Source organism: Salvelinus sp. IW2-2015, linkage group LG23 (assembly GCF_002910315.2).
Source record: "Salvelinus sp. IW2-2015 linkage group LG23, ASM291031v2, whole genome shotgun sequence".
In the NCBI taxonomy this organism is placed as follows: Eukaryota; Metazoa; Chordata; class Actinopteri; order Salmoniformes; family Salmonidae; genus Salvelinus; species Salvelinus sp. IW2-2015.
This window is the reverse complement of record NC_036863.1, coordinates 7,021,212-7,037,387: the sequence shown is the minus strand read 5'-3', so window position 1 is coordinate 7,037,387 and position 16,176 is coordinate 7,021,212. Positions and strand designations below refer to the sequence as shown.

Here is a 16,176-nt window from a genome sequence, read left to right as displayed (position 1 = left end):
TCGACCTCTAATTATGATATTCTGAGAGAGCAAACTTGGCAAAATTAACAAGGAAATTAGAAATGCCAGACGGGCTCATTTCTCTAACTTGATCACTATAAATCAGAATACTTCGAGAGTGCTCTTCTCTACCATTGAGGCCTGATAAATCCTACCCCGCAAACCTATGTGAACTTTCCTTCACATCTAAATGTGACGAGTTTACGGCATATTTCAGAGATAAATGACCAACATGATCTTAGAGCACAAAACAGCTCTCTGTCCTTGTACTCCTAGTGCTGCATTCCACACTGTTGATCAATGTTGTTCTGGACAGACTGGAGAGGTGCGTTGGCCTCTCCGATCCACTTCTAAATTGGTTTAGGACCTATTTAACCGGTCGAGAGTTTGTCACCATTGGTGAACATAACTCAGAGAAAATACACATCACATGTGGCGTTGCACAAGTTTTGATTTTGGTTCTGGTACGGTTCATATGTTACCCCTGGGCAGCGTTATCAGAAAGCACAGAATTGATTTCACTGCTACGCAGACGATACACAACTTTACATTTCTGTGTCACCAGAGGATTTTAGCTCCACGGATAAATTATTAGACTGTATTAGTGATTAAATACTTGGTTGGCTCAACTTCCTCCTGCTAAATCAAGACAAGACTGAGGTACTTATTGTTGGAGCGAAAGCACAGAGAGAATCTAGACGCACATTTTAATTCACGGGCAATCAAGATAAAAACACCAGCAAAAAAACTGAGGTATTATTTTATATTCGGAACTAAATTTCCAATCACACATTAGGAATGTGACTAAAAAATAGCTTTTAACACCTGGGGAACATTGTCAAGATGCGGCTGTTTCTCTCTCAGACTGATACAGAGAGACTCATCAATGCTTTTATTACAAGCAGACTTGACTACTGTAATGCTCTCCTGTCTGGTCTACCAAAGAAAGCCATCGGTCAACTGCAAAGCATACAGAATGCTGCAGCACRGGTACTGACCAAGACCAGATGGAGAGCACACATTACAACGGTTTTAAGGTCTCTGCACTGGCTGCCTGTGAGTTTTAAAATTATTTAAGATTCTTCTATAGGTTTTTAAATCAATCCATGATTGTGCACCCCTATACATGTCAGACMTGCTTTTAAGTTATGCACCCAGTATGTTCCTCAGGTCCTCTGGCACTGGCCTTTTAACTATCCCAAAGCCTAGGACCAAGAGGCATGGAGAGGCAGCCTTTAGTTACCCAGCCTCTGGAATAGCCTGCCAGCGAACCTGAGGGGAGACGAAACTGTGGACATATTGAAAACATATATTTTTAGCTTTGCTTTTCCTTAGGGTGCTTTTTAGTTGTTCAGTTTGTGTCATTCTTTTGTTTTGTATCTTATGTTTGTTGTGTAGTAAATATTTCAGCTTTTATTTSAATGTTTTTAATTCGTTTTTATTGTAAATTGCATCTGAAATGTGCTGTATAAATAAAGCTYGATTTGATTACTCCCGCTCCCTCAGTCTGGGAGATGCTGTATGCTATCAGGGACAGTAAGCTATCAACTAGAGAGATGTTGAGCATGTTAACATCTCAGCACAGAGACACACGTCGATGGAGGGAGGTAAGGAAGGAGGRAGGAAGGGTAAGGAGGAAGGGTGTGGGATGCAGGGGAGGAGGTTACAAAACTGAGATGATATACTCAGCACACTTCTCTACCTGCCACTGCCATCCACTCTACTGTACCTTATTAACTCTAATCTACTGTACCTTATTAACTCTAATCGTACTGATACCCTTATTAACTCTAATCTACTACTACCTTATTAACTCTAAATCTACTGTACCCCAGTCTTACTGTACCTGATCAGTCTATTACCTGATTCACTCTAATCTACTGTACCTATAACTCTAATCTACTGTACCTTATTAACTCCAATCTACTGTACCTGTTACTCTAATTACGTACTGTTCTAATCTTCTGTAACTGTAACTCTAATCTACTGTACTTATTATCTAATCTACGTACCTGATTAACTCTATCTACTTACATTATTAACTCTAATCACTGTACTTATTAACTCTAATCTACTGTACTTATTAAACTCTAATCTACTTACCTGATTAACTCTAACTACTATTACTTATTTAACTCTAATCTACTGTACTTTATTAACTCTAATCTACTGTACTTTATTAACTCTAATCTACTGTACTTATTAACCTAATCTACTGTACCTTATAACTCTAATCTACTGTACTTTATAACTCATTAATCTACTGTACCTTATTAACTCTAATCTACTGTACTTATTAACTCTAATCTACCGTACTTTATTAACTCTAATCTACTGTACCTTATTAACTCTAATCTACTGTACCTTATTAACTCTAATCTACGTACCTATTAACTCTAACTACTGTACTTTATTCCTCTAGTCTACTGTACTTGATTCAGTCTATGTTACCTGATTCACCCCAGTCTACTGTACCTGATTCAGTCTATTGTACCTGATTCACTCTATTTACCCGATTGCTCTTAGTCTACTACCTGATTCATTAGTCTACTGTACCTGACTCCCTCTACTGTACCTATTCATTCTAGTCTACTGTACCTGATTCTTCTAGTCTACTGTACCTGATTCACTCCAGTCTACTTACCTGATTCACTTCAGTTACTGACCTGATTCACCAGTCTACTATACCTGATTCACTCTATTGTACCTGATTCACTCTAGTCTACTGTACCCAATTCACTCTAGTCTACTGTACCCGATTCCTCTAGTCTACTTACCCGATTCACTCCAGTCTACTGTACCTGATTCTCGCAGTCTACTGTACCTGATTCACTCCAGTCTATTGTACTTGATTCACTCTAGTCTACTGTACCATATTCACTATTTCTACTGTACCTGATTACCTCTAGTCTACTGTAACTGATTCACTCTATTGTACCTGATTCACTCTAGTCTACTGTACCCAATCACTCTAGTCAACTGTACCCGATTCACTCCAGTCTACTGTACCTGATTCACTCCAGCTACTGTACCTGATTCACTCTAGTCTACTGTACCCGATCCTCTAGTTTTATTTTTTATTTCACCTTTATTTAACCAGGTAGGCTAGTTGAGAACAAGTTCTCATTTGCAACTGCGACCTGGCCAAGATAAAGCATAGCAGTGTGAACAGACAACAACACAGAGTTACACATGGAGTAAACAATAAACAAGTCAATAACATAGTAGGGGAAAAAAAGAAAAAAAAGACAATCTATATCAATGTGGCAAAAGGCATGAGGAGGTAGGCAATAAATAGGTCATAGGAGCGAATAATTACAATTTAGCAGATTAACACTGGGTGATAAATCATCAGATGATCATGTGCAAGTAAAGATACTGGTATGCAAAAGAGCAGAAAGTAAATAAATAAAAACAGTATGGGATGAGGTAGGTAAATTGGGTGGCTATATACCGATGGACTATGTACAGCTGCAGTGATCGGTTAGCTGCTCAGATAGCAGATGTTTAAAGTTGTTGGAGGGAGATAAAAGTTCCAACTTCAGAGATTTTTGCAATTCGTTCCAGTCGCAGGCAGCAGAGAATTGGAAGAAAAGCGGCCAAATGAGGTTTTGGCTTTAGGGATGATCAGTGAGATACACCTGCTGGAGCGCGTGCTACGGGTGGGTGTTGCCATCGGGACCAGTGAACTGAGATAAGCGGCGCTTTACCTAGCATAGCCTTGTAGAGACCTGGAGCCAGTGGGTCTGACGACGAACATGTAGCGAGGGCAGCCGACTACAGCATACAGGTCACAGTGGTGGGTTTTAAGGTGCTTTAGTAACAAAACGGATGGCACTGTGAATAACTGCCTAGTCTACTGTACCCGATTCACTCTACATTACGTGATTCCCTCTAGTCTACTGTACCTATTCCCTCTAGTCTACTGTACCTTATTCCCTCTAGTCTACTTACCTGATTCCCTCTAGTCTACTGTACTCTCATTCACTCTACATTACCTAGTCACTCTAGTCTACTGTACCATTCACTATTCTACTTGTACCTGATTCACTCCAGTCTACTGTACCTGATTCCCTCTATTGTACCTGATTCACTCCAGTCTATTACTGATTCACTCTATACTCACTCACACCTGATTCACTCTATTGTACCTGATTCACTCCAGTCTACTGTACCTGATTCACTCTATTGTACCTGATTCACTCTACTGACCCAATTCACTCTAGTCTACTGTACCCGATTCACTATTCTACTGTACCCAATTCACTCTATCTACTGTACCCGATCACTATTCTACTGTACCTGATTCACTAGTCTACTGTACCCGATTCACCCTACTGTACCCAATTCACTCTAGTCTACTGTACCCGATTCACTCTAGTCTACTGTACCCGATTCACTCTAGTCTACTGTACTCGATTCCTCTAGTCTACTGTACTCTATCTCTTCTACTGTACCTGATTCATTCTAGTCTACTGTACCTGACTCCCTCTAGTCTACTGTACCTGATTCTCTCTACTGTACCTGATTCATTCTAGTCTACTGTACCTGACTCCCTCTAATCTACTGTACCTGATTCACTCCAGTCTACTGTACCTGATTCACTCTATTGTACCTGATTCACTCCAGTCTATTGACCTGATCACTCTATTGTACCTGATTCACTCCAGTCTACTGTACCTGATTCACTCTATTGTACCTGATTCACTCCAGTCTACTGTACCTGATTCACTCTATTGTACCTGATTCACTCTACTGTACCCAATTCACTCTAGTCTACTGTACCCGATTCACTATTCTACTGTACCTGATTCACTAGTCTACTGTACCCGATTCACCCTACTGTACCCAATTCACCCTAGTCTACTGTACCCGATTCACTCTATTTCCTGTACCTGATTCTCTAGCTACTGTACCTGATCTCTCTACTGTACCTGATTATTCTAGTCTACTGTACCTGACTCCCTCTAGTCTACTGTACCTAATTCACTCTACTGTACCCAATTCACTCTAGTCTACTGTACCTGATCACTCCAGTCTACTGTACTTGATTCACTCCAGTCTACTGTACCTGATTCACTCCAGTCTACTGTACCTGATTCACTCCAGTCTACTGTACCCGATTCACTCCAGTCTACTGTACCTGATTCAATCTATTGTACCTGATTCCTCTACTACCTGATTCACCTATTGTCCTGATCACTCTTACTGTACTCTGATCCCTCAGTCTACTGTACCTGATCTGCACCTCCACGTCTACTGTACCTGATTCACTCTATTGTACCTGATTCACTCTACTGTACCCAATTCACTCTAATCTACTGTACCCGATTCCTCTAGTCTACTGTACCTGATTCACTCCAGTCTACTGTACCTGATTCACTCCAGTCTATTGTACCTGATTCAATCTATTGTACCTGATTCCCTCTACTGTACCTGATTCACTCTATTGTACCTGATTCACTCTACTGTACCCAATTCACTCTAATCTACTGTACCCGATTCCTCTAGTCTACTGTACCTGATTCACTTTCTACTGTACCTGATTCCCTCTATAGTACCTGATTCACCCTAGTCTACTGTACCTTATTCACTCTAGTGTACCTGATTCTCTACTGTACCTGATTCCCTCTATTGTACCTGATTCACCCTAGTCTACTGTACCCGATTCACTCTAGTCTACTGTACCTGATTCACTCTATTGTACCTGATTCACCCTAGTCTACTGTACCCAATTCACTCTAGTCTAATGTACCTGATTCACTCAAGTCTGCTGTACCTGATTCACTCAAGTCTGCTGTACCTGATTCACTCAAGTCTGCTGTACCTGATTCACTTAAGTCTGCTGTACCTGATTCACTTAAGTCTGCTGTACCTGATTCACTCAAGTCTGCTGTACCTGATTCACTTAAGTCTGCTGTACCTGATTCACTTAAGTCTACTGCACCTGCTTCCTCATAATGACATTGACTAGACAAAGAGGTGTCAGGGGGTCACACCAACACAACCTTCAACATTCCTGAACGACCCATCCCCTGTTAGATCCTCCTGTTACCCCACTACCTAAGGCTACAGCCACAGCAGACGCATGAACACTGATTCAACCGCATATGACCTACATCATTGTCTGTTTTTGTTCGTCAAAAGTACAACTCAAGACAACTACTGTCAGACGAGTTGCATACATAAAAATAAGGACTATCTGTTCCAAATGGCACAGTATTGCGCTAAATAGGGAATAGGGTGCCATCTAACACCTGTCCAATCCCTCTATTGTTCCCTCTCCTCTAGCCAGTCACGTGTCCCTCCTCCCCCCTCTAGTCCCTAGAGCCCTGTGCCCAACAGGCCAGGAAGAGCTGCTGTGATGGCGTCATCAACATCCCCAGGCCAGCAGTTTCCATGACGCAGCAACAGCACCAGCACCTCTGCTGGAGACAGGAGACCGGAGGAGAAGGTGTGGAGGGTTGAAGAGGGGATGAGAGGAGGGGAGGAGAGGTGGAATAGAGGGAAGAGAGGTGGAACAGAGAAAATGAAGGAGGGAGAGGGGGAACAGAGAGAAGGGAAGGAGGGAGGAGGGGGGGAGGGAGGGAGGGGGGGGGGGGGGGGGGGGGGGGGGGGGGGGAGGAGGGGGGGGGGAACAGAGAGAAGGGAGAACCAGGCTAAGCTAGGCTAGGTAGAACCAGGGAGGGAGGAAGGATAAGCTAGGCTAGGTAGAACCAGGGAGTGTGGAAGGCTAAGCTAAGCTAGGTAGGGCCAGGGAGGGAAGAAGGCTAAACTAAGCTAGGTAGGGCCAGGGAGCGTGGAATGCTAAGCTAAGCTAGGTAGGGCCAGGAATGTGCTGGCTGGGGCAGAGCCAGACTTGTGTTTGTGCAGGCCCTGCTACAGTCTACCGATTGTTTTCAGGTGCTAACCGTCACCCTGACAACCCCACATACGCACAGAGCAAGAGAAAGGGGGGGAGTGAGCAGTGAGTTCCAGAGAGAGAGAGAGCTCTGTAAACTCGACACCTGAAAAAACACAAATTAAGTGTTAAAATGATCCCCAAAGTATCAGTCTGGGGATAGAGCTCAATATCAACACCCAGAAGGTCCTTAAGTCGATTCCACGATGTAACACTCAGAGGGACTCTACAGTCCTCTGTCTGCCATCCTGGGTGACCTTTAGTGATGGGGAGGAAAAATTGCTGCAGTTACACAACGGGATATAATTTTTTAGATATATCATATAATTTAGAAAATATTGCAATATTATTTTTGCACTAGTTGGCTGTACCTGCAGCAAAACTTCAGTATTTGTCCTTCATAGTTTGTTCCCCATCTTCTTTTTAAATAGGGAGCCAATTTGTTTTCAGCACTTTTAATTCCATGACTAATAAAAACTTGTTTTCTCATGGCTCTCTCTTGTCCCTCTGCAGCAGACATGTTGTTAGCAATATGTTTGGAACATCAAATTGGAATAAAATCACAGTATCAAATCGCAGTACATATAAAATCATGAGAATTGCAATACATATCATAACGACACCTAAATATCGTGATAATATCGTATCGTGAGGTCCCTGGCAATTCTTAGCCCTAGTGGACAGATGCCAGTCTGTGTCTGCTTCCCAAATTGCAACCTAAATTCTATCCAGGSGGTGTGGTTAGTGGTGTATTTTGGGGTTAATCATTTCTGTTTCTTATGTAAATACTTTTTTATGCATGCTWATGGTATTATAAGACATTCACTTTTCGCACATTGATAATGTTTGTTTATTTCGTTGCTATGGTCACCGGCGGGTGTCGCCCTTGTGYGAACGCACTAGCAACTTTGACTAGAGGGACAAGTGGGTACTCGGCAAATATCCACTCAGCCCATCCCTCTGTGTATGCAAAGTRTTTAACTCCCTCCCTGGCGATATCTGATCTGGCATCGCAAGGAATCAACTGGTATCTCTAAATTACAGTATATCACTCCAACCGACAGGAGAGAGCCAACAGTGTCTGGGAAGAAGAATAGAAGATAGAATAACTGTAGTACTCCATCATTCAAACAACACACACAAGACACAATGAGAGCAGCGTCCCTGGAGTTTGGGGTTAAGTGTGTCAAGGTAAACTTGTGTATGTCAACCTGTTCCTACACGGTACAGCAACATCTGTCTGTCATCAGGAGTCTAATCAAACCAAAACTCCTTCTGCTGCTCTACCGGCCCATCCTCATCACTACTCATCTATTGAAGTATCTGCTACCGCAACCTGCTGACAGTCTCAAACCACAATTAACTATTAAGGATCACCAACACGGCATCTAAACCGATTGGACTCCCTGCTCCAAAACTCTCCCTTCTGAATGAACGCGCTATCCAGTGCAAAGCCTGCYACATGATCTCCAGCCCAGACTACTCACTCCACCACTGCTTCAGGAGGAGTTTCATCCCAGGGGCTGCGACTATTATGAACATTCCATGTACTGTAGCTTCCTCCTGGTGGGGTACTATTTATGGCTGACTGTTTCCTGCTGTGTTTTCTAAATATTTTGTGTATGCGAGCTGTGGCAAGATTTTCCTCTTGTGGGACAATAAACCTGATTCTGATCTACACAGACACATAAACACACACCGTCCTCATGGAAACATGGTTGTCTGGTTTCTGACTGATGGTTGATGACCAACCTACTGTAAGTGACCTTACTGTCTATCGTCATGGTGTTACAGATGTGTCCTGTGCTACAGGTGGACCCAAGTCTGAAGGCTGAAGTATGTGTTTGCAGTACAGAAGTTCTGTACTGCATTGATTCATTGATTTTTGCGCTGTCAACTGTGGGACCTTATATAGACAGGTGTGTTCCTTTCCAAATCATCAGCTCAGGTGCATCTTGTTTCCATTTAACATCCTTGAGATGTTTCTAAACTTGATTGGAGTTCACCTGTGGTAAATTAAATTGATTGGACATGATTTGGAAAGAAACACACCTGTCTTTATAAGTTCCCCCAGGTGACAGTGCATGTCAGAGCAAATATCAAGCCATGAGGTCGAAGGAATTGTCCGTGGAATTGTTGTGGATTATTTGTATTATGACTTTTTAGCTCTGCATTGTTGGGAAGAGCTCATAAGCAAGCATTTCACGATTAAGTCTATTTGGCACATGTAACAAATACAATTTGATKTCGTGTAAAATACAGATTTTTTTCCAAATGTGGTTTTGGAACTRAACCTCCCTTGCACTGATCTGCTTTGTAACACCTTTTGCTTAGTTGTTTCAGTGGGCTGTCCCTCATTAACTGCTCTATAAGGAAAGTATTACCATAGTTCGCTTCTGGAGCCAGTTTTGTCAAGATGCGGACATGGAGGTATGATGTTTTAGCCATGCTGTTAGCGTTTTCTCTCTCCTCGCACTTTCTTCACAAAAGTGGCTTGCGCTGTGTCAGCTGCATGCGGGGCAGCCTGGCTAGCTACTGCCCTCTTGATAAGATTCAGACAAATTACTACAAGGACTCGATCCTCTCAATCGGTACATGACATGAAACACAGACAGAAGTACCAAAAGTAAAAAATTCTAGTACCGAACCGTTTTTCATGTTCTAGTATCGAAAAGGTACAGAAGTTTCAGTATACCGTGCAACACTACTGAAAACCCATTGGATGAGAAGGTCAGAGGGGAGGGACCTCTGGCTTTCTARTCCAATGGGTTTTGAGAAGGAGGCGAGGARRGAGGACGCAAGGAGTATGCAATTGAGATTCTCCACTGGTCTCCAGAGATGTGGACCTGCACACTCCCAATCATGGATTTGAAATGATTGGATTGGTGGAAGCATTGTCAGGGGGGAGTTTCCACCATTGTTAATCCATGACATGGAGTGTACAAGTGCACACTTCCAGKGAAGGGTGGTGAATCGGGAGGAGGATGGTGTGAGACTGGACTCTCCTCTACTCCCCACATGGGAGGGGGGGGCGAGTGTGGGTGTTACATAAGTCAATAACTCACCTGGAAACTCACACTACATACAAACACAGACACCCCCCTCCCCCTTGTGGTGTGTCAGACTTACCTAGCTGTTTCAGGAGGGAGCCATTCTCACACTGCCACCTCTCATTCTTCTTCTCTGGACTGCTTTTCCGCCGCTCCTTCCCCCTCTCCTTCACCCCGTTCTGCTTTCCCTTCTGCCCCTTCATGGTTTTCTCTGCAGAGGAAATAGAGCAACATTACAGTGCAGCCATGCATGATGYTAGAGAGAGGCAAGAGCAGGCCTCTCCTAGGATTTATTGTAGCGGGGGACTTTAATAAAGGATATCGGAGGAAAGCGCTCCCGAAGTTCTATCAACACATCTCCTGTGCTACACACGAAGAGAACAYACTTGACTATTGCTACAAGGCCTACACCCGCCCACCTTTCCTTAAACCAGAACACGCGTCCATCCTGTTTCTTCCCSCCTATAGGCAGAAACTTAACCAAGRAGCACCAGTGGTAAGGACTGTTCAACATTGGTCTGACCAAYCGGAATTCATGCTTCAAGACTGTTTTGATCACGTGGACTGGGAAATGTTCCGGCTTGCCTCTGGGAATAGTATCGACGTATACACTGACTCAGTGACTGGGTTCATCAGGAAGTGTATAGAGGATGTTGTTACCACTGTGACGAATACAACTTATCCAAACCAAAAACCATGGATAGATGGCAGCATTCACGCAAAACTGAAAGGATGAACCACCGCATTTAACCACGGCAAGGTGACTGGGAACATGGGCGTATACAAACAGACCAGCTATGACCTCCGTAAGTCAATCAAAGAAGAAAAACAACAGTACAGGGACAAAGTGGAGTTGCAATTCAAGATAATGGAATTCAACCTTGACAATCAACCGTTCTATGTCGTGGGTGATGTTGGCTTTCGCTACTGGTCGAGCACCGGTATACACTAACATTACCAAGTGCTCTATTGTCAGGATGTTGCCCTACCGGAGTYACACAGTAATAGCGTCACTGCTATTAGCTTCACAACATACTACGGAATGCCGTTTGGGTCTTTGCGTGTCAAAAAAGATACACGTCAAATAACACTATTTGACAATAACACTATTTGACGAGTTAAATAAGCTTTTAAATTGACACATCAAATAACACAGTTCTATTATAGAATGTTGTGCAAGCCAAGTGCCACCGCTACTATCAGTAGCACTGTCAAAGCTGTATAAAAAAGTCTGCAAACAAGCAAACACCGGCCACGAACGATGTGTTTACAATACAGCTTTGGTAATAAAGCATTATTTGTTTGACTGCAACTTCTGTGGTAGCTAGCTAGCTAGCTTTAGCTTGGTACCTAGCCAGCACCAATACAACCAGCCTGAAAACAATGACGAGTAGAAACTGCCGTAATTTTCACTATTCTTAGCAATGATTTAGGAATCYTTGTGAGTAAGTATTAGCTAGGTAGCCAGTTGTTGTTCGCCTATTGAAATTGAACTTCAGTTCATGAAAATAAATAGCTAACCAGCTACTTAACCCTGTTGCCCAAAGCTAACGTTATAAGCCAGCTAGCTTCACCTGGCTAGTGAAGCTTGACCTGACCGGGTTATGTGTTGTGAAGCTAGTCACAATAAGGATTAGGCACAACATTGGAATTTGCGGTTTGCCTCCAAAATAAAAGTACCTCTTTGAAAGGGATGCAGAAGGTTACAATTGGTGGAATCATGCCATATTTAGACTAGATAATGTTAAACCAGGTTGGAATGTGAAGCAATGAAAAGGGGTATCAGTCTACTCAGTGACACCCACAGAACACAGCTGTGAAGAATTAACACAAATATTAGCGTTGTAGCTCTTATCGCGGGACTGTTACTGTGTGAAATCACCTCCCCAGTCAGCCTATTGTGTGTATTGTCATTCATATTGCACTGTACAGCTTCACCTAAGGATTGTGGATCAATGAAATGGGGTAACAGTCTACTCAATACCCAATATATCTTTTCCCAACGTCCTCGTCAGAGTTATCAGATTCCAAAACATCCACGCAGTATTGTTTTTCCTCTGGAATAGTGTTCAATACACAGGTTGACAATAAATGTGGCTCAATTCACAGATGTTTCAGAGTCCCGCAATAAGAGCTACGATGGTAATGTTCTCTGGGTGTCACTGAGTAGTCTGATACCCCATGTCATTGATCAACAATCCATAGGTAAGGCTGCACAGTGAAAAAAGTATGCTCCCAATGCAATTCTAAAGTATAATAAATCCAGTGTGATTTCAACAGGTCAAATGAACAAATTATTGTCTTTTGTTGATTTTAAATAACAACATTCCAAACTCGTTTATTCAATTATGGCATAATTCTACTATCTGTATTCATTTGCATCACTGTCAATGACATACTTTTATTTTGAAGGCTAACCGGAAAGTCCGCTATTGTGGCTAATCCTTATTGTGGCTAGCTTCACATAGATGGGTTGACCACCATTAATCAAATAAGAGCTGTCTGATAAATTAGGGTTATTTTAGATGATGACACCTAGCTATATAGTTAGCTAGCTAACGATAGCTACTGAAACAGACAATGTCGATTTTCCTATGTTTTTGGGGAAGAACATTGTTTGCATCCATGAGCTAGCTAGCTTTTTTTAATGACCAGCACTGTGGGTGCGCGAGACAACTTTACCAGCTCTCATAGCATACGTATCGATGAATCGTTGACATATGAAATACGAGTGATAATGTAATCAATGTGTAATAACTATGTAAAAAATGTATGAACGTGTTAAATTATTATGTGACGTGCAGTCATATTGGTCAACAATTAGTGTTATTTGACGTGTATCTTTTTTGACATCCAAAGACACAAACGGCGTTCCATAGAAATCCTGGTTGAGAATGAAACAACTGAACAAATGAATAATAAAACAGCACAGCAAGTAAGTGAAAGAAATAGGTTTTGATTATGTTTACTGGTAATGGGGACATACGTAAATGCCAACAAAATTACTTTTTGGTCAGTGTGGTGTGTGTGTGTAACCTTTATTTACCTGGGCAAGTCAGTTAAGAACAATTTCTTATTTACAATGACGGCCTACCCTGGCCAAACCCGGACGACGCTGGGCCAATTGTGCGCCGCCCTTTGGGACTCACAATCACGGCCGGATGTGATACAGCCTGGATTCGAACCAGGGACTGTAGTGACGCCTCTTGTAATGAGATGCAGTGCCTTAGACCGCTGCGTCCATGTGTGTGTGTTAACTATTTAACTGTACTAGAATGCTTAAAAGGCCTCTAAAATTTTAAATATCGGTTATTGGTGTAAGGAAAATATTGGATATCGGTATCGGCCAAAAATGTCATATCGGTGCATCACTACTCAGTGTATATACTGCATTCAAATCCTGGCTCATCCTACAGTGCATTCAGAAAGTATTCAGACCCCTTGACTTTTTGCAAATTTTGTTACGTTACAGCCTTATTCTAAAATTGCTGGGGGAAAAATGTAATCCTCATCAATCTCTACACACAATACCCCATAATGACAAAGTGAAACAGGTTGAGAATAYTTTGCACATTTATTAAAAATAAAAAACAGAAATATCTTATTTACATAMGTATTTAGACATTAGAGCTCAGAGACAGGATTGTGTCGAGGGACAGATCTGGGGAAGGGTACCAAAAAATGTCTGCAGGATTGAAGGTCCCCAAGTACACAGTGGCCTCCATCGTTCTTAAATGGAAGAAGTTTGGAACCACCAAGATCTTCCTAAGGCTGTCCGGCCAAACTGAGCAAGGTGGAGAAGTGACTTGGTCAGGGAGGTGACCAAGAAGCGCACGGTCACTCTGACAGAGCTCTAGAGTTCCTCTGTGGAGATGGGAGAACCTTCCAGACAACCATCTCTGCAGCACTCCACCAAGCAGGCCTTTATGGTGAGAGGCCAGACGGAAGCCACTCCTCAGTAAAAGGCACATGACAGCCGCTTGGAGTTTGCCAAAAGACACCTAAGACTCAGACCATGAAAAAACAGATTCTCTGGTCTGATAAAACCAAGAGCTCTTTGGCGATGAATGCCAAGCTCACTCTGGAGGAACCATCCTAGGTGAAGCATGGTGGTGGAGCATCATGCTGTGGGATGTTTTTCACGCAGGGCGGGAGACTAGTCAGGATCGAGGGAAGAAAATGAATGGAGCAAAGGAGAGAGATCCTTGATGAAAACCTGTGACAGTGCGCTTAGGACCTCAGACTGGGGCGAAGGTTCACCTCCAACAGGACAAGACCCTAGCACACAGCCAAGACACGCAAGTGGCTTCGGGACAAGTCTCTGAATCTGAGTGGGCCAGCCAGAGGCGGACTTGAAACGCCGATGAACTATCTCGTGACAGACTTGAAATAGCTGTGCAGCGACGCTCCCCATCCAACCTGACAGAGCTTGAGAGGATCTGCAGAGAAGAATGGGGGAAACTCCCCAAATACAGGTGTGCCAAGCTTATAGCGTCATACCTAAGACTTGAGGCTGTAATCGCTGCCAAAGGTGCTTCGACAAAGTACTGAGTAAAGGGTCTGAATATTTATGTAAATGTATATCAGTATTATTTTTATTTTATACATTTGAAAAAAATTCTAAAAACCTTTTTTTTCTTTGTCATTATGGGGTATTGTATGTAGATTGATGAGGGGAAAAAAAGATTTAATTAATTTTAGAATACGGCTGTAACTTAACAAAATGTGTAAAAATGTCAAGGGGTCTGAATACTTTCCGAACGCACTGTATACTGTGTATTTAAAAACTGTATTTTCGACATAGCTCATGCTAATATTTCTACAACTGTACATTGTATTGTAGTTACATTGTTATACACACCGTATATTTATTTATATACTCGATTCTTGACATACACATACACTATATATACAAATGAGTGGATTTGGCTATTTCAGCCACACCCGTTGCTTACAGGTGTATCAAATCAAGCACACAGGGCCTCCCGAGTGGCGCAGCGGTCTAACGCTAGCTGCGTTACTACAGATACTGGTTCGATGCCGGGCTGTGTCACAGCCGGCTGCGACCGGGAGACCCATGAGGCGACATTGTCCCGGATAGGGGAAGGTTTGCCCGGCAGGGATGTCTTGTCACATCGCGCTCTAGCGACTCCTGTGGCGGCCCGGGCGAATGCACGCTGACACGGTCGCCAGGTGTACTGTGTTTCCTCCAACACATTGGTGCGTCTGGCTTCCGGGTTAAGCGTGCATTGTGTCAAGAAGCAGTGCGGCTTTGCTGGGTTGTGTTTCGGAGGACGCACGGCTCTCGACCTTCACCTCTCCCGAGTCCGTACGGGAGTTGCAGCGATGGGACAAGACTGTAACTACCAATTGGACAAACATTGGCAGTAGAATGGCCTTTCCAACAAGTCAGTTGGTCAAATTTCTGCCCTGCTAGAGCTGCCCCGGTCAACCATAAATGCTGTTATTGTGAAGTGGAAACATCTAGGAGCAACTGTACTTCAAATCTATGATACTCCCCCACTTAACATACTGCTTGACTAGTTGGGCCCAAGCTTGCTGTACAACATTAAAACCTATTCAGTCTGTCTACAAACAGGCTCTCAAAGTGCTTGATAGGAAGCCCAATAGCCATCATCACTGTTACATCCTCAGAAAGCATGAGCTCCTGAGTTGGGAAAATCTTGTGCAATACAGCACATCGCATGGAGACAACATAGGCACAGCAAGTACACTGAGGCATAACAAGTACGAGATTGTTAACATAGGACAAGCAAGACGCTGAGCATACAGCAGAGCACAACATAGAACAAATAAGGCAGCTAAGACATCATTCGTAAAGCAACAAATGTTTCCACACCTCACAAGCTCTACAGACAACAGACCAAAATGGAAGCGGCAATACACAGCTAGGGATTATGTTCAACAAATCTGATTGACCTTTAGCCATGTCTTCATGCATTTTGTGAAAAGTGTGGATATGTGGTGCAGTTATGTGTGTCTGATGGCAGTGTATTCCAGAGCATGGGAAGCGTCTCACGAGAAAGCTGGGATTTACTAAAGGGTGCTTTTCTTAAGGAACTATACAGTCACCTGCTCATGGCAGACCTTGTGGATCTGCTGTCCATAATGGTTTGGGGTTTTTCGTTTAACAAAAAATACTGAGTGGAAGGGGGAGCCAGGCCCATTTAGGGAATCTGAATACAAGACGATGAGTCGGAGTAT

The 16,176-nt window shown here is 43.0% G+C and overlaps 1 protein-coding gene across 1 annotated transcript in view; it reads right to left on the bottom strand.

Moving 5' to 3' along the window:
- Positions 1-16,176, bottom strand: part of jade2 (jade family PHD finger 2) — a 197,760-nt gene that overhangs the window by 20,011 nt on the left and 161,573 nt on the right. Inside the window, 1 exon segment of the mRNA XM_023968706.2 lies at positions 10,031-10,173. Within this exon segment, the coding sequence (XP_023824474.2) occupies positions 10,031-10,173 (143 nt within the window).